Genomic DNA, 17,961 nt, shown 5'->3' with positions numbered 1-17,961 from the left:
GAGCCTTTCTTCCCCTCTCCCTATAGAGCCTTTCTTCCCCCCCCCCCATAGAGCCTTTCTTCCCCTCTCCCTATAGAGCATTTCTTCCCCTCTCCCAAAACCTGAAAGGTCAACTCCTGGTGAACTGGAAGAGCCTCCATCTCCCCATTTACCCTCCTGACAAATTCCATGTCATAGGAAGGTCACGCAGAGAGAAGACGGCAACGCTGTCACTGTCTGCTTCTCAATTGGCCCCCTATTCCCTGTGAGTCCTGGCCCAAAGTAGTGCACTACACAGGGTGCCATTTGGGATGCTGTCACTCTGTCGCAGAGCTCCTCTCCATCTCATCTCTGTTCTAAGCCTTGGGGGCAACATCACATCATGGCTCTGTTCTGTGGCTGGCTGTCTTACAGCTCCGGCATGAATTAAACATGGATAAACACATTCTCCACCCTTCAGTTCAGACTTACGGCTCAGTGCATTGTGAGAGGGAGAGACTTCAGCGTGTTGTGGTGAGAGGGAGAGACTTCAGCGTGTTGTGGTGAGAGGGAGAGACTTCAGCGTGTTGTTGTGAGAGGGAGAGACTTCAGCGTGTTGTGGTGAGAGGGAGAGACTTCAGCGTGTTGTGGTGAGAGGGAGAGACTTCAGCGTGTTGTGGTGAGAGGGAGAGACTACAGCGTGTTGTGGTGAGTGGGAGAGACTTCAGCGTGTTGTTGTGAGAGGGAGAGACTACAGCGTGTTGTTGTGAGTGGGAGAGACTTCAGCGTGTTGTGGTGAGAGGGAGAGACTTCAGCGTGTTGTTGTGAGTGGGAGAGACTTCAGCGTGTTGTTGTGAGTGGGAGAGACTACAGCGTGTTGTTGTGAGAGGGAGAGACTTCAGCGTGTTGTTGTGAGAGGGAGAGACTTCAGCGTGTTGTTGTGAGTGGGAGAGACTTCAGTGTGTTGTTGTGAGAGGGAGAGACTTCAGCGTGTTGTGGTGAGAGGGAGAGACTTCAGCGTGTTGTGGTGAGAGGGAGAGACTACAGCGTGTTGCTGTGAGAGGGAGAGACTACAGCGTGTTGTTGTGAGTGGGAGAGACTTCAGTGTGTTGTGGTGAGAGGGAGAGACTTCAGCGTGTTGTTGTGAGAGGGAGAGACTACAGCGTGTTGTTGTGAGTGGGAGAGACTTCAGCGTGTTGTGGTGAGAGGGAGAGACTTCAGCGTGTTGTTGTGAGAGGGAGAGACTTCAGCGTGTTGTTGTGAGTGGGAGAGACTTCAGTGTGTTGTTGTGAGAGGGAGAGACTTCAGCGTGTTGTGGTGAGAGGGAGAGACTTCAGCGTGTTGTGGTGAGAGGGAGAGACTACAGCGTGTTGTTGTGAGAGGGAGAGACTACAGCGTGTTGTTGTGAGAGGGAGAGACTACAGCGTGTTGTTGTGAGAGGGAGAGACTACAGCGTGTTGTTGTGAGAGGGAGAGACTACAGCGTGTTGTTGTGAGAGGGTGGGTTGAGGAGAGACTATAGCGTGTTGTTGTGAGAGGGTGGGTTGAGGAGAGACTACAGCGTGTTGTTGTGAGAGGGTGGGTTGAGGAGAGACTACAGCGTGTTGTTGTGAAAGGGTGGGTTGAGGAGAGACTACAGCGTGTTTTTGTGAGTGGGAGAGACTACAGCGTGTTGTTGTGAGAGGGAGAGACTACAGCGTGTTGTTGTGAGAGGGTGGGTTGAGGAGAGACTACAGTGTGTTGTTGTGAGAGGGTGGGTTGAGGAGAGACTACAGCGTGTTGTTGTGAGAGGGTGGGTTGAGGAGAGACTACAGCGTGTTGTGGTGAGAGGGAGAGACTTCAGCGTGTTGTGGTGAGAGGGAGAGACTACAGCGTGTTGTGGTGAGTGGGAGAGACTACAGCGTGTTGTGGTGAGAGGGAGAGACTTCAGCGTGTTGTGGTGAGAGGGAGAGACTTCAGCGTGTTGTGGTGAGAGGGAGAGACTACAGCGTGTTGTGGTGAGAGGGAGAGACTTCAGCGTGTTGTGGTGAGAGGGAGAGACTACAGCGTGTTGTGGTGAGAGGGAGAGACTACAGCGTGTTGTGGTGAGTGGGAGAGACTTCAGCGTGTTGTTGTGAGAGGGAGAGACTACAGCGTGTTGTGGTGAGAGGGAGAGACTACAGCGTGTTGTGGTGAGTGGGAGACTTCAGCGTGTTGTTGTGAGCGGGAGAGACTACAGCGTGTTGTGGTGAGTGGGAGACTTCAGCGTGTTGTGGTGAGAGGGAGACTTCAGCGTGTTGTTGTGAGAGGGAGAGACTACAGCGTGTTGTGGTGAGTGGGAGAGACTTCAGCGTGTTGTGGTGAGAGGGAGAGACTTCAGCGTGTTGTGGTGAGAGGGAGAGACTTCAGCGTGTTGTGGTGAGTGGGAGAGACTACAGCGTGTTGTTGTGAGAGGGAGAGACTTCAGCGTGTTGTGGTGAGAGGGAGAGACTTCAGCGTGTTGTTGTGAGAGGGAGAGACTTCAGCGTGTTGTTGTGAGTGGGAGAGACTTCAGCGTGTTGTTGTGAGAGGGAGAGACTTCAGCGTGTTGTGGTGAGAGGGAGAGACTACAGCGTGTTGTTGTGAGAGGGTGGGTTGAGGAGAGACTACAGTGTGTTGTTGTGAGTGGGTGGGTTGAGGAGAGACTACAGCGTGTTGTTGTGAGAGGGAGAGACTACAGCGTGTTGTTGTGAGAGGGAGAGACTACAGCGTGTTGTTGTGAGAGGGAGAGACTACAGCGTGTTGTTGTGAGAGGGTGGGTTGAGGAGAGACTATAGCGTGTTGTTGTGAGAGGGTGGATTGAGGAGAGACTACAGCGTGTTGTTGTGAGAGGTAGAGACTACAGCGTGTTGTTGTGAGAGGGAGAGACTACAGCGTGTTGTTGTGAGAGGGTGGGTTGAGGAGAGACTATAGCGTGTTGTTGTGAGAGGGTGGGTTGAGGAGAGACTACAGCGTGTTGTTGTGAGAGGGTGGGTTGAGGAGAGACTACAGCGTGTTGTTGTGAGAGGGTGGGTTGAGGAGAGACTACAGCGTGTTGTTGTGAGAGGGTGGGTTGAGGAGAGACTACAGCGTGTTGTTGTGAGAGGGAGAGACTACAGCGTGTTGTTGTGAGAGGGTGGGTTGAGGAGAGACTACAGCGTGTTGTTGTGAGAGGGTGGGTTGAGGAGAGACTACAGCGTGTTGTTGTGAGAGGGTGGGTTGAGGAGAGACTACAGCGTGTTGTTGTGAGAGGGAGAGACTACAGCGTGTTGTTGTGAGAGGGAGAGACTACAGCGTGTTGTTGTGAGAGGGAGAGACTACAGCGTGTTGTTGTGAGAGGGTGGGTTGAGGAGAGTGTTGTTGTGAGAGGGTGGATTGCTGAGAGACTACAGCGTGTTGTTGTGAGAGGGAGAGACTACAGCGTGTTGTTGTGAGAGGGTGGGTTGAGGAGAGACTACAGCGTGTTGTTGTGAGAGGGTGGGTTGAGGAGAGACTACAGCGTGTTGTTGTGAGAGGGTGGGTTGAGGAGAGACTACAGTGTGTTGTTGTGAGAGGGAGAGACTACAGCGTGTTGTTGTGAGAGGGTGGGTTGAGGAGAGACTACAGCGTGTTGTTGTGAGAGGGTGGGTTGAGGAGAGACTACAGCGTGTTGTTGTGAGAGGGTGGGTTGAGGAGAGACTACAGTGTGTTGTTGTGAGAGGGTGGGTTGAGGAGAGACTACAGCGTGTTGTTGTGAGAGGGTGGGTTGAGGAGAGACTACAGTGTGTTGTTGTGAGAGGGTGGGTTGAGGAGAGACTACAGCGTGTTGTTGTGAGAGGGTGGGTTGAAGAGAGACTACAGTGTGTTGTTGTGAGAGGGAGAGACTACAGCGTGTTGTTGTGAGAGGGTGGGTTGAGGAGAGACTACAGCGTGTTGTTGTGAGAGGGTGGGTTGAGGAGAGACTACAGCGTGTTGTTGTGAGAGGGTGGGTTGAAGAGAGACTACAGCGTGTTGTTGTGAGAGGGTGGGTTGAGGAGAGACTACAGTGTGTTGTTGTGAGAGGGAGAGACTACAGTGTGTTGTTGTGAGAGGGTGGGTTGAGGAGAGACTACAGCGTGTTGTTGTGAGAGGGTGGGTTGAAGAGAGACTACAGCGTGTTGTTGTGAGAGGGTGGGTTGAGGAGAGACTACAGTGTGTTGTTGTGAGAGGGAGAGACTACAGCGTGTTGTTGTGAGAGGGTGGATTGAGGACAGACCTCAAAAATACCATTTTGTCCTTGTGGGTGCTTATGAATTCAATAATGAAAAGAAAATTATCTTTTAAATCACTAAGGCGTAGTGTGTGTGTGTGTGTGTGTGTGTGTGTGTGTGTGTGTGTGTGTGTGTGTGTGTGTGTGTGTGTGTGTGTGTGTGTGTGTGTGTGTGTGTGTGTGTGTGTGTGTGTGTGTGTGTGTGTGTGTGACCATCACCTGAGTTAAAAGCTTGCTGTTGTCGTCTTCCAATATCCTCATCTTGATCTCCAGCTCTCTGATGTAGTTAGAGGAGGAGGAGTCTAAAAACGAGAGAAAGCAAAGAAAAGAGGAAGATGAGAGAAAATGAGGAAGAGGAGGATGAGAGAAAAGGGGGATGAGAGGAAAATATGATGATGAGGAGGATGAAGATGGAGGATGAGAGAAGAGGGGGATGAGAGGAAAATATGAAGATGAGGAGGATGAAGATTAGGAGGATGAGAGAAGAGGGGGATGAGAGGAAAAGATGAAGATGAGGATGAAGATGAGGAGGATGAGAGAAGAGGGGGATGAGAGGAAAAGATGAAGATGAGGAGGATGAAGATGGAGGATGAGAGAAGAGGGGGATGAGAGGAAAAGATGAAGATGAGGAGGATGAAGATGAGGAGGATGAGAGAAGAGGGGGATGAGAGGAAAAGATGAAGATGAGGAGGATGAAGATGAGGAGGATGAGAGAAGAGGGGGATGAGAGGAAAGGATGAAGATGAGGAGGATGAAGATGAGGAGGATGAGAGAAGAGGGGGATGAGAGGAAAGGATGAAGAGGAGGAGGATGAAGATGAGGAGGATGAGAGAAGAGGGGGATGAGAGGAAAGGATGAAGAGGAGTAGAGATTATCTTTCTTCAATGACTTGGTTGTTTTACAGATAACGTGGTCATTTTCTAAACAAATGACAGGTGAATAATAGTATTATGTGACTCATGTTGCATAACACATCCACTATGTTACAGGACCACCTGACTAAACGAGGTTTCTACTCTTACTTGAATCATCAGGTTCAGTTTAGCGACAGCAACAGTGAGTACAATCTATGTGTCTGTGTGTGTGTATATACAGTGGGGCAAAAAAGTATTTAGTCAGCCACCAATTGTGCAAGTTCTCCCGCTTAAAAAGACGAGAGAGGTCTGTAATTTTCATCATAGGTACACTTCAACTATGACAGACAAAATGAGAAAAAAAAAATCTGAAAATCACATTGTAGGATTTTTAATTTATTTATTTGTAAATTATGGTGGAAAATCAGTATTTGGTCAATAACAAAAGTTTATCTCAATACTTTGTTATATACCCTTTGTTGGCAATGACAGAGGTCAAACGTTTTCTGTAATGGATCCAGAGACATGGACCCAGAGACATGGACCCAGAGACAGAGACATGGACCCAGAGACATGGACCCAGAGACATGGACCCAGAGACATGGACCCAGAGACATGGACCCAGAGACAGAGACATGGACCCAGAGACAGAGACCCAGAGACAGAGACACAGAGACAGAGACATGGACACAGAGACAGAGACATGGACACAGAGACAGAGACATGGACCCAGAGACATGGACCCAGAGACATGGACCCAGAGACATGGACACAGAGACATGGACACAGAGACATGGACCCAGAGACATGGACCCAGAGACATGGACCCAGAGACATGGACCCAGAGACATGGACCCAGAGACATGGACACAGAGACATGGACACAGAGACATGGACCCAGAGACAGAGACATGGACCCAGAGACAGAGACATGGACCCAGAGACATGGACCCAGAGACATGGACCCAGAGACATGGACCCAGAGACATGGACCCAGAGACAGAGACATGGACACAGAGACATGGACCCAGAGACATGGACCCAGAGACATGGACACAGAGACATGGACACAGAGACATGGACCCAGAGACATGGACCCAGAGACATGGACCCAGAGACATGGACCCAGAGACATGGACCCAGAGACATGGACACAGAGACATGGACACAGAGACATGGACACAGAGACATGGACCCAGAGACAGAGACATGGACCCAGAGACATGGACCCAGAGACATGGACCCAGAGACATGGACCCAGAGACATGGACACAGAGACATGGACACAGAGACATGGACCCAGAGACATGGACCCAGAGACAGAGACATGGACCCAGAGACAGAGACATGGATCCAGAGACATGGACCCAGAGACATGGACCCAGAAACATGGACCCAGAGACATGGATCCAGAGACATGGACCCAGAGACATGGACCCAGAAACATGGACCCAGAGACAGAGACATGGGTGACAGAGTGAACTCAGCAGATTACACACCAGGACCAGCACCAGGATACTCTGCCAGGACCTGGTGCAGGAGATAATGGGCCACACTGACACAGTACACTGCCATCAGATTCCCATGGCTCAGTTGGATGGACTAGGATAAAAGAGTCTATAGTGATAAATGACTGACCAGGAGCTAACCAAGACCATTGAGGATTCACAGCTATCAGAAAGGTCCAGACCAAAAATACTATGTCAGAGGTAATAGACAGCTACAGCTCTGCCAAGGGCTCAATAAACCCCACAGCTAGAGAGAGTCTCTGTCTCTCTCAGAGCAGCATGTAACACTGTACAAACAACACACGGACGACCACTCTCTTTACCACTCTGCTCTCCTAGGGGACAGGGGCAGGCACGTTTGAACTCCCTTCCCTTCCCTTCCCTTCCCTTCCCTTCCCTTCCCTTCCCTTCCCTTCCCTTCCCTTCCCTTCCCTTCCCTTCCCTTCCCCCTCCCTCCCTCCCTCCCTCCCCTTCGCTCCCTCCCTCCCTCCCTCTCCCCTCCCCTCCCCTTCCCTTCCCTTCCCTTCCCTTCCCTTCCCTTCCCTTCCCTTCCCCTTCCCTTCCCTCCCTCCCTCCCTCCCTCCCTCCCTCCCTCCCTCCCTCCCTCCCTCCCTCCCTCCCTCCCTTCCCTTCCCTCCCTCCCTCCCTCCCCTTCCCTTCCCTTCCCTTCCCTCCCTCCCTCTTCGACCTCCATCCCTGCCTCCCTCTCGACCTCCATCCCTCCCTCCCTCCCTTCCCTTCCTTCGCTTCCTTCCTTCCTTCCTTCCTTCCTTCCTTCCTTCCTTCCTTCCTTCCTTCCTTCCTTCCTTCCTTCCTTCCTTCCCTCCCTCCCTCCCTTCCCTTCCCTTCCCTCCCTCCCTCCCTCTTCGACCTCCATCCCTGCCTCCCTCTCCACCTCCATCCCCCTACCTCCACCTCCATCCCCCTACCTCCACCTCCACCCCCTACCTCCACCTCCATCCCCCTACCTCCACCTCTATCCCCCCCTACCTCCACCTCCATCCCCCCCTACCTCCACCTCTATCCCCCTACCTCCACCTCCATCCCTCCCTTCCTACCTCCACCTCTATCCCCCTACCTCCACCTCCATCCCTCCCTTCCTACCTCCACCTCTATCCCCCCTACCTCCACCTCCATCCCTCCCTTCCTACCTCAACCTCTATCCCTGCCTCCCTCTCGACCTCCATCCCTCCCTCTTTCCCCTCCCTATGTCTCCTACCTCCACCTCTATCCCCACGTCTCCTACCTCCACCTCTATCCCCACGTCTCCTACCTCCACCTCCATCCCCCCTACCTCCACCTCCATCCCTCTGTCTCCTACCTCCACCTCCATCCCTCTGTCTCCTACCTCCACCACCATCCCTCTGTCTCCTACCTCGACCTCCATCCCTCTGTCTCCTACCTCCACCTCCACCCCTCTGTCTCCTACCTCCACCTCCAGCCCTCTGTCTCCTACCTCCACCTCCCTGTCTCCTACCTCCACCTCCATCCCTCTGTCTCCTACCTCCACCTCCATCCCTCTGTCTCCACCTCCATCCCTCTGTCTCCTACCTCCACCTCCATCCCTCTGTCTCCTACCTCCACCTCCATCCCTCTGTCTCCTACCTCCACCTCCATCCCTCTGTCTCCTACCTCCACCTCCATCCCTCTGTCTCCTACCTCCATCCCTCTGTCTCCTACCTCCACCTCCATCCCTCTGTCTCCTACCTCCACCTCCATCCCTCTGTCTCCTACCTCCACCTCTATCCCTCTGTCTCCTACCTCCATCTCCCTGTCTCCTACCTCCACCTCCATCCCTCTGTCTCCTACCTCCACCCCTCTGTCTCCTACCTCCACCTCCATCCCTCTGTCTCCTACCTCCACCTCCATCCCTCTGTCTCCTACCTCCACCTCCATCCCTCTGTCTCCTACCTCCACCTCCATCCCTCCCTCCCTCTCCTCCTCCATCCCTCCCATCCCTCTGCTACCTCAACCTCCATCCCTCCAGAAATAGACAGACAGAGAGAGAGAGACAGACACACAGAGAGATGGAGGGTAACGGAGACAGAGAGAGAGAGACACAGAGAGATGGAGGGTAAAGGAGACAGAGACACAGAGAGAGAGTATAAAGGATAGAGAGAGAGAGAGAGATGGAGGCTGAACGAGAGAGAGACAGACGGCAAAGGAGAGAGAGACAGAGAGAGGGATAGAGATGGAGGGTGAAGGAGAGAGAGACAGAGAGAGGGATAGAGATGGAGGGTGAAGGAGAGAGAGACAGAGAGAGGGAGAGAGATGGAGGCTGAACGAGAGAGAGACAGACGGCAAAGGAGAGAGAGAGAGAGAGAGGGATAGAGATGGAGGGTGAAGGAGAGAGAGACAGAGGGCGATGGAGAGAGAGAGAGAGAGAGAGGGATAGAGATGGAGGGTGAACGAGAGAGAGACAGACGGCAAAGGAGAGAGAGAGAGAGAGAGGGATAGAGATGGAGGGTGAAGGAGAGAGAGACAGAGAGAGGGATAGAGATGGAGGGTGAAGGAGAGAGAGACAGAGAGAGGGATAGAGATGGAGGGTGAAGGAGAGAGAGACAGAGAGAGGGATAGAGATGGAGGCTGAACGAGAGAGAGACAGACGGCAAAGGAGAGAGAGACAGAGAGAGGGATAGAGATGGAGGGTGAAGGAGAGAGAGACAGAGAGAGGGATAGAGATGGAGGGTGAAGGAGAGAGAGACAGAGAGAGGGATAGAGATGGAAGGTGAAGGAGAGAGAGACACAGAGAGGGATAGAGATGGAAGGTGAAGGAGAGAGAGACAGAGAGGGATAGAGATGGAGGGTGAAGGAGAGAGAGACACAGAGAGGGATAGAGATGGAAGGTGAAGGAGAGAGAGACACAGAGAGGGATAGAGATGGAAGGTGAAGGAGAGAGAGACAGAGAGGGATAGAGATGGAAGGTGAAGGAGAGAGAGAGAGAGAGAGAGAGAGAGAGAGAGAGAGAGAGAGAGAGAGAGAGAGAGAGAGAGAGAGAGAATAACCCTAACAGGAGGGAAACCTTCCTCTTTCCAAGTCCTGTAAGTCCTACATGCTATTTTAAGTGTGTGTGTGTGTGGCAGCATGACGCAGATGGACACATCCGTGAGTCCGTCTTTCTCTCGTGTCGCTTCCCATCGCATCACAACACCATGACAGAACTTCCCCAGCCTTATCTATCTCTCTCTCCATCTCTCCATCTCTCCCTCCATCTCTCCATCTCTCCCTCCATCTCTCCCTCTATCCCTCCATCTCTCCCTCCATCTCTCCATCTCTCCCTCCATCTCTCCATCTCTCCCTCCATCTCTCTATCTCTCCCTCCATCTCTCCCTCCATCTCTCCCTCCATCTCTCTCTCTCTCCATCTCTCCCTCCATCTCTCCCTCCATCTCTCCATCTCTCCCTCCATCTCTCCATCTCTCCCTCCATCTCTCCCTCTATCTATCTCTCCCTCTATCCCTCCATCTCTCCCTCCATCTCTCCATCTCTCCATCTCTCCCTCCATCTCTCCATCTCTCCCTCCATCTCTCCATCTCTCCCTCCATCTCTCCCTCTATCCCTCCATCTATCTCTCCCTCTATCCCTCCATCCATCTCTCCCTCTATCCCTCCATCTCTCCCTCCATCTCTCCATCTCTCCCTCCATCTCTCCCTCCATCTCTCCCTCCATCTCTCCCTCCATCTCTCCCTCCATCTCTCCCTCTCTCCCTCCATCTCTCCCTCTATCCCTCCATCTCTCCCTCCATCTCTCTATCTCTCCCTCCATCTCTCCCTCCATCTCTCCCTCTATCCCTCCATCTCTCCCTCCATCTCTCCCTCCATCTCTCCCTCCATCTCTCCCTCTATCTCTCCCTCCATCTCTCCCTCCATCTCTCCCTCTATCTCTCCCTCCATCTCTCCATCTCTCCCTCCATCTCTCCCTCCATCTCTCTATCTCTCCCTCCATCTCTCCCTCCATCTCTCCATCTCTCCCTCCATCTCTCCCTCTATCTCTCTATCTCTCCCTCCATCTCTCTATCTCTCCCTCCATCTCTCCATCTCTCTCTCCATCTCTCTCTCCATCTCTCCATCTCTCTCTCCATCTCTCCCTCTATCTCTCCATCTCTCCCTCCATCTCTCTCTCTCCATCTCTCTATCACTCCCTCCATCTCTCTATCTCTCCCTCCATCTCTCCCTCCATCTCTCCATCTCTCCCTCCCTCTATCCCTCCATCTCTCCATCTCTCTATCTCTCCCTCCATCTCTCCCTCATCTCTCTATCACTCCCTCCATCTCTCTATCTCTCCATCTCTCTCTCTCCCTCATCTCTCTATCACTCCCTCCATCTCTCCATCTCTCCCTCCATCTCTCTATCTCTCCCTCATCTCTCTATCACTCCCTCCATCTCTCTATCATTCCCTCCATCTCTCTATCACTCCCTCCATCTCTCTATCACTCCCTCATCTCTCGATCAGTCCTTCCATCTCTCTATCACTCCCTCCATCTCTCTATCACTCCCTCCATCTCTCGATCAGTCCTTCCATCTCTCTATCACTCCCTCCATCTCTCTATCACTCCCTCATCTCTCTCTCTCCCCTCCATCTCTCTATCACTCCCTCATCTCTCTATCACTCCCTCCATCTCTATCATTCCCTCCATCTCTCTATTACTCCCTCCATCTCTCTCTCTCCCTCCATCTCTCTATCACTCCCTCCATCTCTCCATTACTCCCTCCATCTCTCTATCATTCCCTCCATCTCTATCACTCCCTCCATCTCTCTATCATTCCAACCATCTCTCCCTCCATCTCTCTATCACTCCAACCATCTCTCCCTCCATCTCTCTCTCTCCATCTCTCTATCACTCCCTCCATCTCTCTATCATTCCAACCATCTCTCCCTCCATCTCTCTATCACTCCAACCATCTCTCCCTCCATCTCTCTATCACTCCCTCCATCTCTCTATTACTCCCTCCATCTCTCCCTCCATCTCTTCATCATTCAAACCCTCTCCCGCTCCTATCTTCCATCGATCCCCTCCGCTACCTCTTTCCCCTTCCCCATCTCTTCTCTCTCCTCCTCCACCCCTCTCTCTCACCCCTCCACCCCTCGCTCTCTCTCTCTCCCATTCCCCATCTCTTCCCTCTCTCCTCCTCCACCCCTCTCTCACCCCTCCACCCCTCGCTCTCTCTCTCTCCCATTCCCCATCTCTTCCCTCTCTCCTCCTCCACCCCTCTCTCTCACCCCTCCCCCTCTCTCTCTCCCATTCCCTATCTCTTCCCTCTCTCCTCCTCCACCCCTCTCTCTCCCATTCCCCATCTCTCCTCCTCCACCCCAATCTCCCTCCACCCCTCCCTCTCTCCCCCTCCACCCCTCTCCCATCTATTCTCTCTCCCTGTGAAGTATAGGGCAGCTGAGGCTAGGGTCAGTGGAGGTTCAAGGGGTTCAGGAGTAGAGGTGGACCTGGTGACGTCAGCAGGCTCTGTCTCACACACCCGGCTAGGACGGAAGGTAGCTTAGTGGTTAAAAGCTTTGGGCCAGTAATGGAAAGGTCGAAAGGTTTGAATTCCCAAGCCGACTACATTACAAAAATAATCTGTTGATGGGCACTTGAGCTTCTTAAGTCCTGTTGCTTTTTAAAATGTATTTTGGATCTTTTTTTAATAGATATATAAATGATCCCTAATTGCTCCTGTAAGTGGCTCTGGATAAGAGCGTCTGCTAAATGACTCAAATATGAATCCAGTTGTCATCTTTACTCATCCTATATTCACAGCTGCAATGGAGTGTTTCAGCACACTGAGTGGTGAGTGTGTGTGTCTGTCTCTGTGTCTGTCTCTGTGTGTGTCTCTGTTTGTGTGTGTCTGTCTCTGTGTCTGTCTCTGTGTCTGTCTCTGTGTGTCTGTCTCTGTGTGTGTCTCTGTGTGTGTGTGTCTGTCTCTGTGTCTGTCTCTGTGTGTGTGTCTCTGTGTGTGTGTGTGTCTCTGTGTGTGTGTGTCTGTCTCTGTGTGTCTGTCTCTGTGTGTCTGTCTCTGTGTGTCTGTGTCTCTGTGTGTCTGTGTCAGCCTTTAACCCTCTTAAACACAGACCGGTTCCACACTGAAAATAATCAAAATATTAGTTTGATAAAGACTCATTAAGCATAGGTCTACTAGCCAAACAGATGCTGTGGCTATAATTCATCACCAAGCAGTATTCAATGTGGAATTATTAATCAATTGAGAAAATTCCAAAGAAAAAGGCATTTGTTATCTGTGATGTTTGTGATAAATTAGGATTTGTTAAACAGCCCCAGACCGTTACTCCTCCTCCACCAAACTTTACAGTTGTCGCTATGCATTGGGTCAGGTAGCGTTCTCTTGGCATCCGCCAAAATCCAGATTCGTCCGTCGGACTGCCAGAAGAAGTGTGATTCATCACTCCAGAGAACGCATTTCCACTGGCGGAGAGCTTTACACCCTTCCAGCCGACGCTTGGCATTAGGCACGGTGATCTTAGGCTTGTGTGCAGCTGCTCGGCCATGGAAACCCATTTCATGAATCTCCCGACGAACAGTTATTGTGCTGATATTGCATCCAGAGGCAGTTTGGAACTCTGTAGTGAGTGTTGCAACCGAGGACAGACGATTTTTACGCGCTATGCGCTTCAGCACTCGGCGGTCCTGTTCTGTGAGCTTGTGTGGCCTACCACTTCGTGGCTGAGCCATTGTTCATCCTAGACGTTTCCACTTCACAATAACAGCACTTACAGTTGACCGGGGCAGCTCTAGCAAGGCAGAAATTTGACAAATTGACTTGTTGGAAAGGTGGCATCCTATGCCGTGTTGAAAGTCACTGAGCTTTTCAGTAAGGCCATTCTACTGCCAGTGTTTGTCTATGGAGATTGCATGGCTGTGTGCTCGATTGTATACACCTGTCAGCAACGGGTGTGTCTGAAACAGCTGAATCCACTAATTTGAAGGGATGTCCACATACCTTTTGTATATATAGTATATCTAGCTAGACTACACACACAATTAAGAGTGTTGTCACCTAATTTAAAGTGATCCTAATACCGTCTTCAACCAAATACTCTGTCTGACAATGACACCAGTTTTGTATCCTCTGCACATGCCCAGTGGGTCAAAAGAGAGATCATTCCTTCCTGGATTGCAGCTTTTCAATAAACTGGTCCCAGATCTGTTTGTGCTATCATTCCACTCAATCCAAATCATGCCAGAGTGGAGCCCAGGCTAGGGTTTCAACACATTCGGTCAGTCTTACACATTTACCAGGTCAGGATGTTCTAGTTTTTACCCTCTCTGTAGGCTAATCATTGACTGGAAGAGTCTGGTACTGAGATTGACCCCGAGAGACCTTGGACCTACTCTGCTATGTGCACAGTGACACACAAAGATAGAGACGTCAGTGTGTTTGAGTTGTGGTCTACGAGCTAAACCTCTGGTGGACAAAACGCACTCTGTGTTGTTGACCCTGCACTCTTAGAAAAAAGGTGCTATCTTGAACCTAAAAGGGTTCATCAGCTCTCACCATAGGAGAACCTTTAAAGAACCCTTTTGGTTCCAGGTAGAACTATTTAGAGATCAGTCCCTGAGGGGGTGTTCCAGGTGTTTAGAGATCAGTCCCTGAGGGGGTGTTCCAGGTGTTTAGAGATCAGTCCCTGAGGGGGGTGTTCCAGGTGTTTAGAGATCAGTCCCTGAGGGGGGTGTTCCAGGTGTTTAGAGATCAGTCCCTGAGGGGGTGTTCCAGGTGTTTAGAGATCAGTCCCTGAGGGGGATGTTCCAGGTGTTTAGACATCAGTCCCTGAGGGAGTGTTCCAGGTGTTTAGAGATCAGTCCCTGAGGGGTGTTCCAGGTGTTTAGAGATCAATCCCTGGGGGGTTCCAGGTGTTTAGAGATCAGTCCCTGAGGGGGGTGTTCCAGGTGTTTAGAGATCAGTCCCTGAGGGGGTGTTCCAGGTGTTTAGAGATCAGTCCCTGAGGGGGGTGTTCCAGGTGTTTAGAGATCAGTCCCTGAGGGGGTGTTCCAGGTGTTTAGAGATCAGTCCCTGAGGGGGTGTTCCAGGTGTTTAGAGATCAGTCCCTGAGGGGGTGTTCCAGGTGTTTAGAGATCAGTCCCTGAGGAGGTATCTGGTGTCTCATTCCCTGCTACTGTGTCTATCCTGTTCTGTGTATCTAACAACCCACCTCTACATGGTATCCTGTTCTGTGTATCTAACAACCCACCTCTACATGGTATCCTGTTCTGTGTATCTAACAACCCACCTCTACATGGTATCCTGTTCTGTGTATCTAACAACCCACCTCTACATGGTATCCTGTTCTGTGTATCTAACAACCCACCTCTACGTGGTATCCTGTTCTGTGTATCTAACAACCCACCTCTACATGGTATCCTGTTCTGTGTATCTAACAACCCACCTCTACATGGTATCCTGTTCTGTGCATGTAACAACCCACCTCTACGTGGTATCCTGTTCTGTGCATGTAACAACCCACCTCTACATGGTATCCTGTTCTGTGTATCTAACAACCCACCTCTACATGGTATCCTGTTCTGTGTATCTAACAACCCACCTCTACATGGTATCCTGTTCTGTGTATCTAACAACCCACCTCTACGTGGTATCCTGTTCTGTGTATCTAACAACCCACCTCTACATGGTATCCTGTTCTGTGTATCTAACAACCCACCTCTACATGGTATCCTGTTCTGTGTATCTAACAACCCACCTCTACGTGGTATCCTGTTCTGTGTATCTAACAACCCACCTCTACATGGTATCCTGTTCTGTGTATGTAACAACCCACTTCTACATGGTATCCTGTTCTGTGCATGTAACAACCCACCTCTACATGGTATCCTGTTCTGTGTATCTAACAACCCACCTCTAAATGGATCCTGTTCTGTGTATCTAACAACCCACCTCTACATGGTATCCTGTTCTGTGCATGTAAAAACCCACCTCTACGTGGTATCCTGTTCTGTGTATCTAACAACCCACCTCTACGTGGTATCCTGTTCTGTGTATCTAACAACCCACCTCTACGTGGTATCCTGTTCTGTGTATCTAACAACCCACCTCTACATGGTATCCTGTTCTGTGTATCTAACAACCCACCTCTACGTGGTATCCTGTTCTGTGTATCTAACAACCCACCTCTATGTGGTATCCTGTTCTGTGTATCTAACAACCCACCTCTACATGGTATCCTGTTCTGTGTATCTAACAACCCACCTCTACATGGTATCCTGTTCTGTGTATCTAACAACCCACCTCTACATGGTATCCTGTTCTGTGTATCTAACAACCCACCTCTACATGGTATCCTGTTCTGTGTATCTAACAACCCACCTCTACGTGGTATCCTGTTCTGTGTATGTAACAACCCACCTCTACATGGTATCCTGTTCTGTGTATCTAACAACCCACCTCTACATGGTATCCTGTTCTGTGTATCTAACAACCCACCTCTACGTGGTATCCTGTTCTGTGTATCTAACAACCCACCTCTACATGGTATCCTGTTCTGTGTATCTAACAACCCACCTCTACATGGTATCCTGTTCTGTGCATGTAACAACCCACCTCTACGTGGTATCCTGTTCTGTGCATGTAACAACCCACCTCTACATGGTATCCTGTTCTGTGTATCTAACAACCCACCTCTACATGGTATCCTGTTCTGTGTATCTAACAACCCACCTCTACATGGTATCCTGTTCTGTGTATCTAACAACCCACCTCTACATGGTATCCTGTTCTGTGTATCTAACAACCCACCTCTACATGGTATCCTGTTCTGTGTATCTAACAACCCACCTCTACATGGTATCCTGTTCTGTGTATCTAACAACCCACCTCTATGTGGTATCCTGTTCTGTGTATCTAACAACCCACCTCTACGTGGTATCCTGTTCTGTGTATCTAACAACCCACCTCTACGTGGTATCCTGTTCTGTGTATCTAACAACCCACCTCTACATGGTATCCTGTTCTGTGTATCTAACAACCCACCTCTACATGGTATCCTGTTCTGTGTATCTAACAACCCACCTCTATGTGGTATCCTGTTCTGTGTATCTAACAACCCACCTCTACATGGTATCCTGTTCTGTGTATCTAACAACCCACCTCTACATGGTATCCTGTTCTGTGTATCTAACAACCCACCTCTACATGGTATCCTGTTCTGTGTATCTAACAACCCACCTCTACATGGTATCCTGTTCTGTGTATCTAACAACCCACCTCTACATGGTATCATGTTATGTGTATCTAACAACCCACCTCTACATGGTATCCTGTTCTGTGTATCTAACAACCCACCTCTACGTGGTATCCTGTTCTGTGTATCTAACAACCCACCTCTACATGGTATCCTGTTCTGTGTATGTAACAACCCACTTCTACATGGTATCCTGTTCTGTGCATGTAACAACCCACCTCTACATGGTATCCTGTTCTGTGTATCTAACAAGCCACCTCTACATGGTATCCTGTTCTGTGTATCTAACAACCCACCTCTAAATGGATCCTGTTCTGTGTATCTAACAACCCACCTCTACATGGTATCCTGTTCTGTGCATGTAAAACCCACCTCTACGTGGTATCCTGTTCTGTGTATCTAACAACCCACCTCTACATGGTATCCTGTTCTGTGTATCTAACAACCCACCTCTACGTGGTATCCTGTTCTGTGTATCTAACAACCCACCTCTACATGGTATCCTGTTCTGTGTATAGATAATATATAGAGATAGAGAGAGGATTCTAGGGCCCAAAAAAATACTGTTTTAACATGGACAGCACCATTGGGTACTTTCACCATTTTGTAGTAGTCAACAGGGTGACACTTCCTATCACACACACACACACACACACACACACACACACACACACACACACACACACACACACACACACACACACACACACACACACACACACACACACACACACACACACACACACACACACACACACACACACACACACACACACACACACACACACACACACACACACACTTCTCTATAAGAATATCTCTCGCTGCCAATCTATATCATCCAGAGCTGGAAATCCCACTATGTGGAGACTGACGCAATAGTTAAAAGAAAACAACATTTTTAAATCCCTTTAAAACTTTCCACACCTTTTAGGAACATTCAGTCACAGTTGCGTTTATGACTGAAGATGTGTCATTCCTAATGTTGATATTTTTCTAAGGCAGGTGAATGAACAAGTTTTAACCTGTCTATAGGCCGTATTGTGTTGTGAGAATATAATATAATATATAATATAATATAATACAATACAAGAGCCTGCTGTATGGGATCAGAGCATGTGAACCGGCAGTGAGCCGCCAGGCAGCTTGACACACAGCTTCCTCTTCGCCTCCAAACACCCACAGCATCACCTGTGTCAAGTCTGGACGACACAC

The 17,961-nt window shown here is 50.2% G+C and overlaps 1 protein-coding gene across 10 annotated transcripts in view; it reads right to left on the bottom strand.

Moving 5' to 3' along the window:
- LOC118381229 (coiled-coil domain-containing protein 85C-A-like) overlaps positions 1–17,961 on the bottom strand; it is a 120,686-nt gene that overhangs the window by 23,269 nt on the left and 79,456 nt on the right. For all 10 annotated transcript variants that reach the window (XM_052524169.1, XM_052524170.1, XM_052524168.1 and 7 more), the window contains exon 2: positions 4,402–4,484. In XM_052524169.1, the coding sequence (XP_052380129.1) occupies positions 4,402–4,484 (83 nt within the window). The remainder of the gene's footprint in view (positions 1–4,401; positions 4,485–17,961) is intronic.

The sequence above is a fragment of the Oncorhynchus keta genome, chromosome 8, assembly GCF_023373465.1.
Source record: "Oncorhynchus keta strain PuntledgeMale-10-30-2019 chromosome 8, Oket_V2, whole genome shotgun sequence".
Taxonomy (NCBI): Eukaryota; Metazoa; Chordata; class Actinopteri; order Salmoniformes; family Salmonidae; genus Oncorhynchus; species Oncorhynchus keta.
Note: the sequence above shows the minus strand (reverse complement) of the source record. Positions and strands in the feature narration are given on the sequence as shown.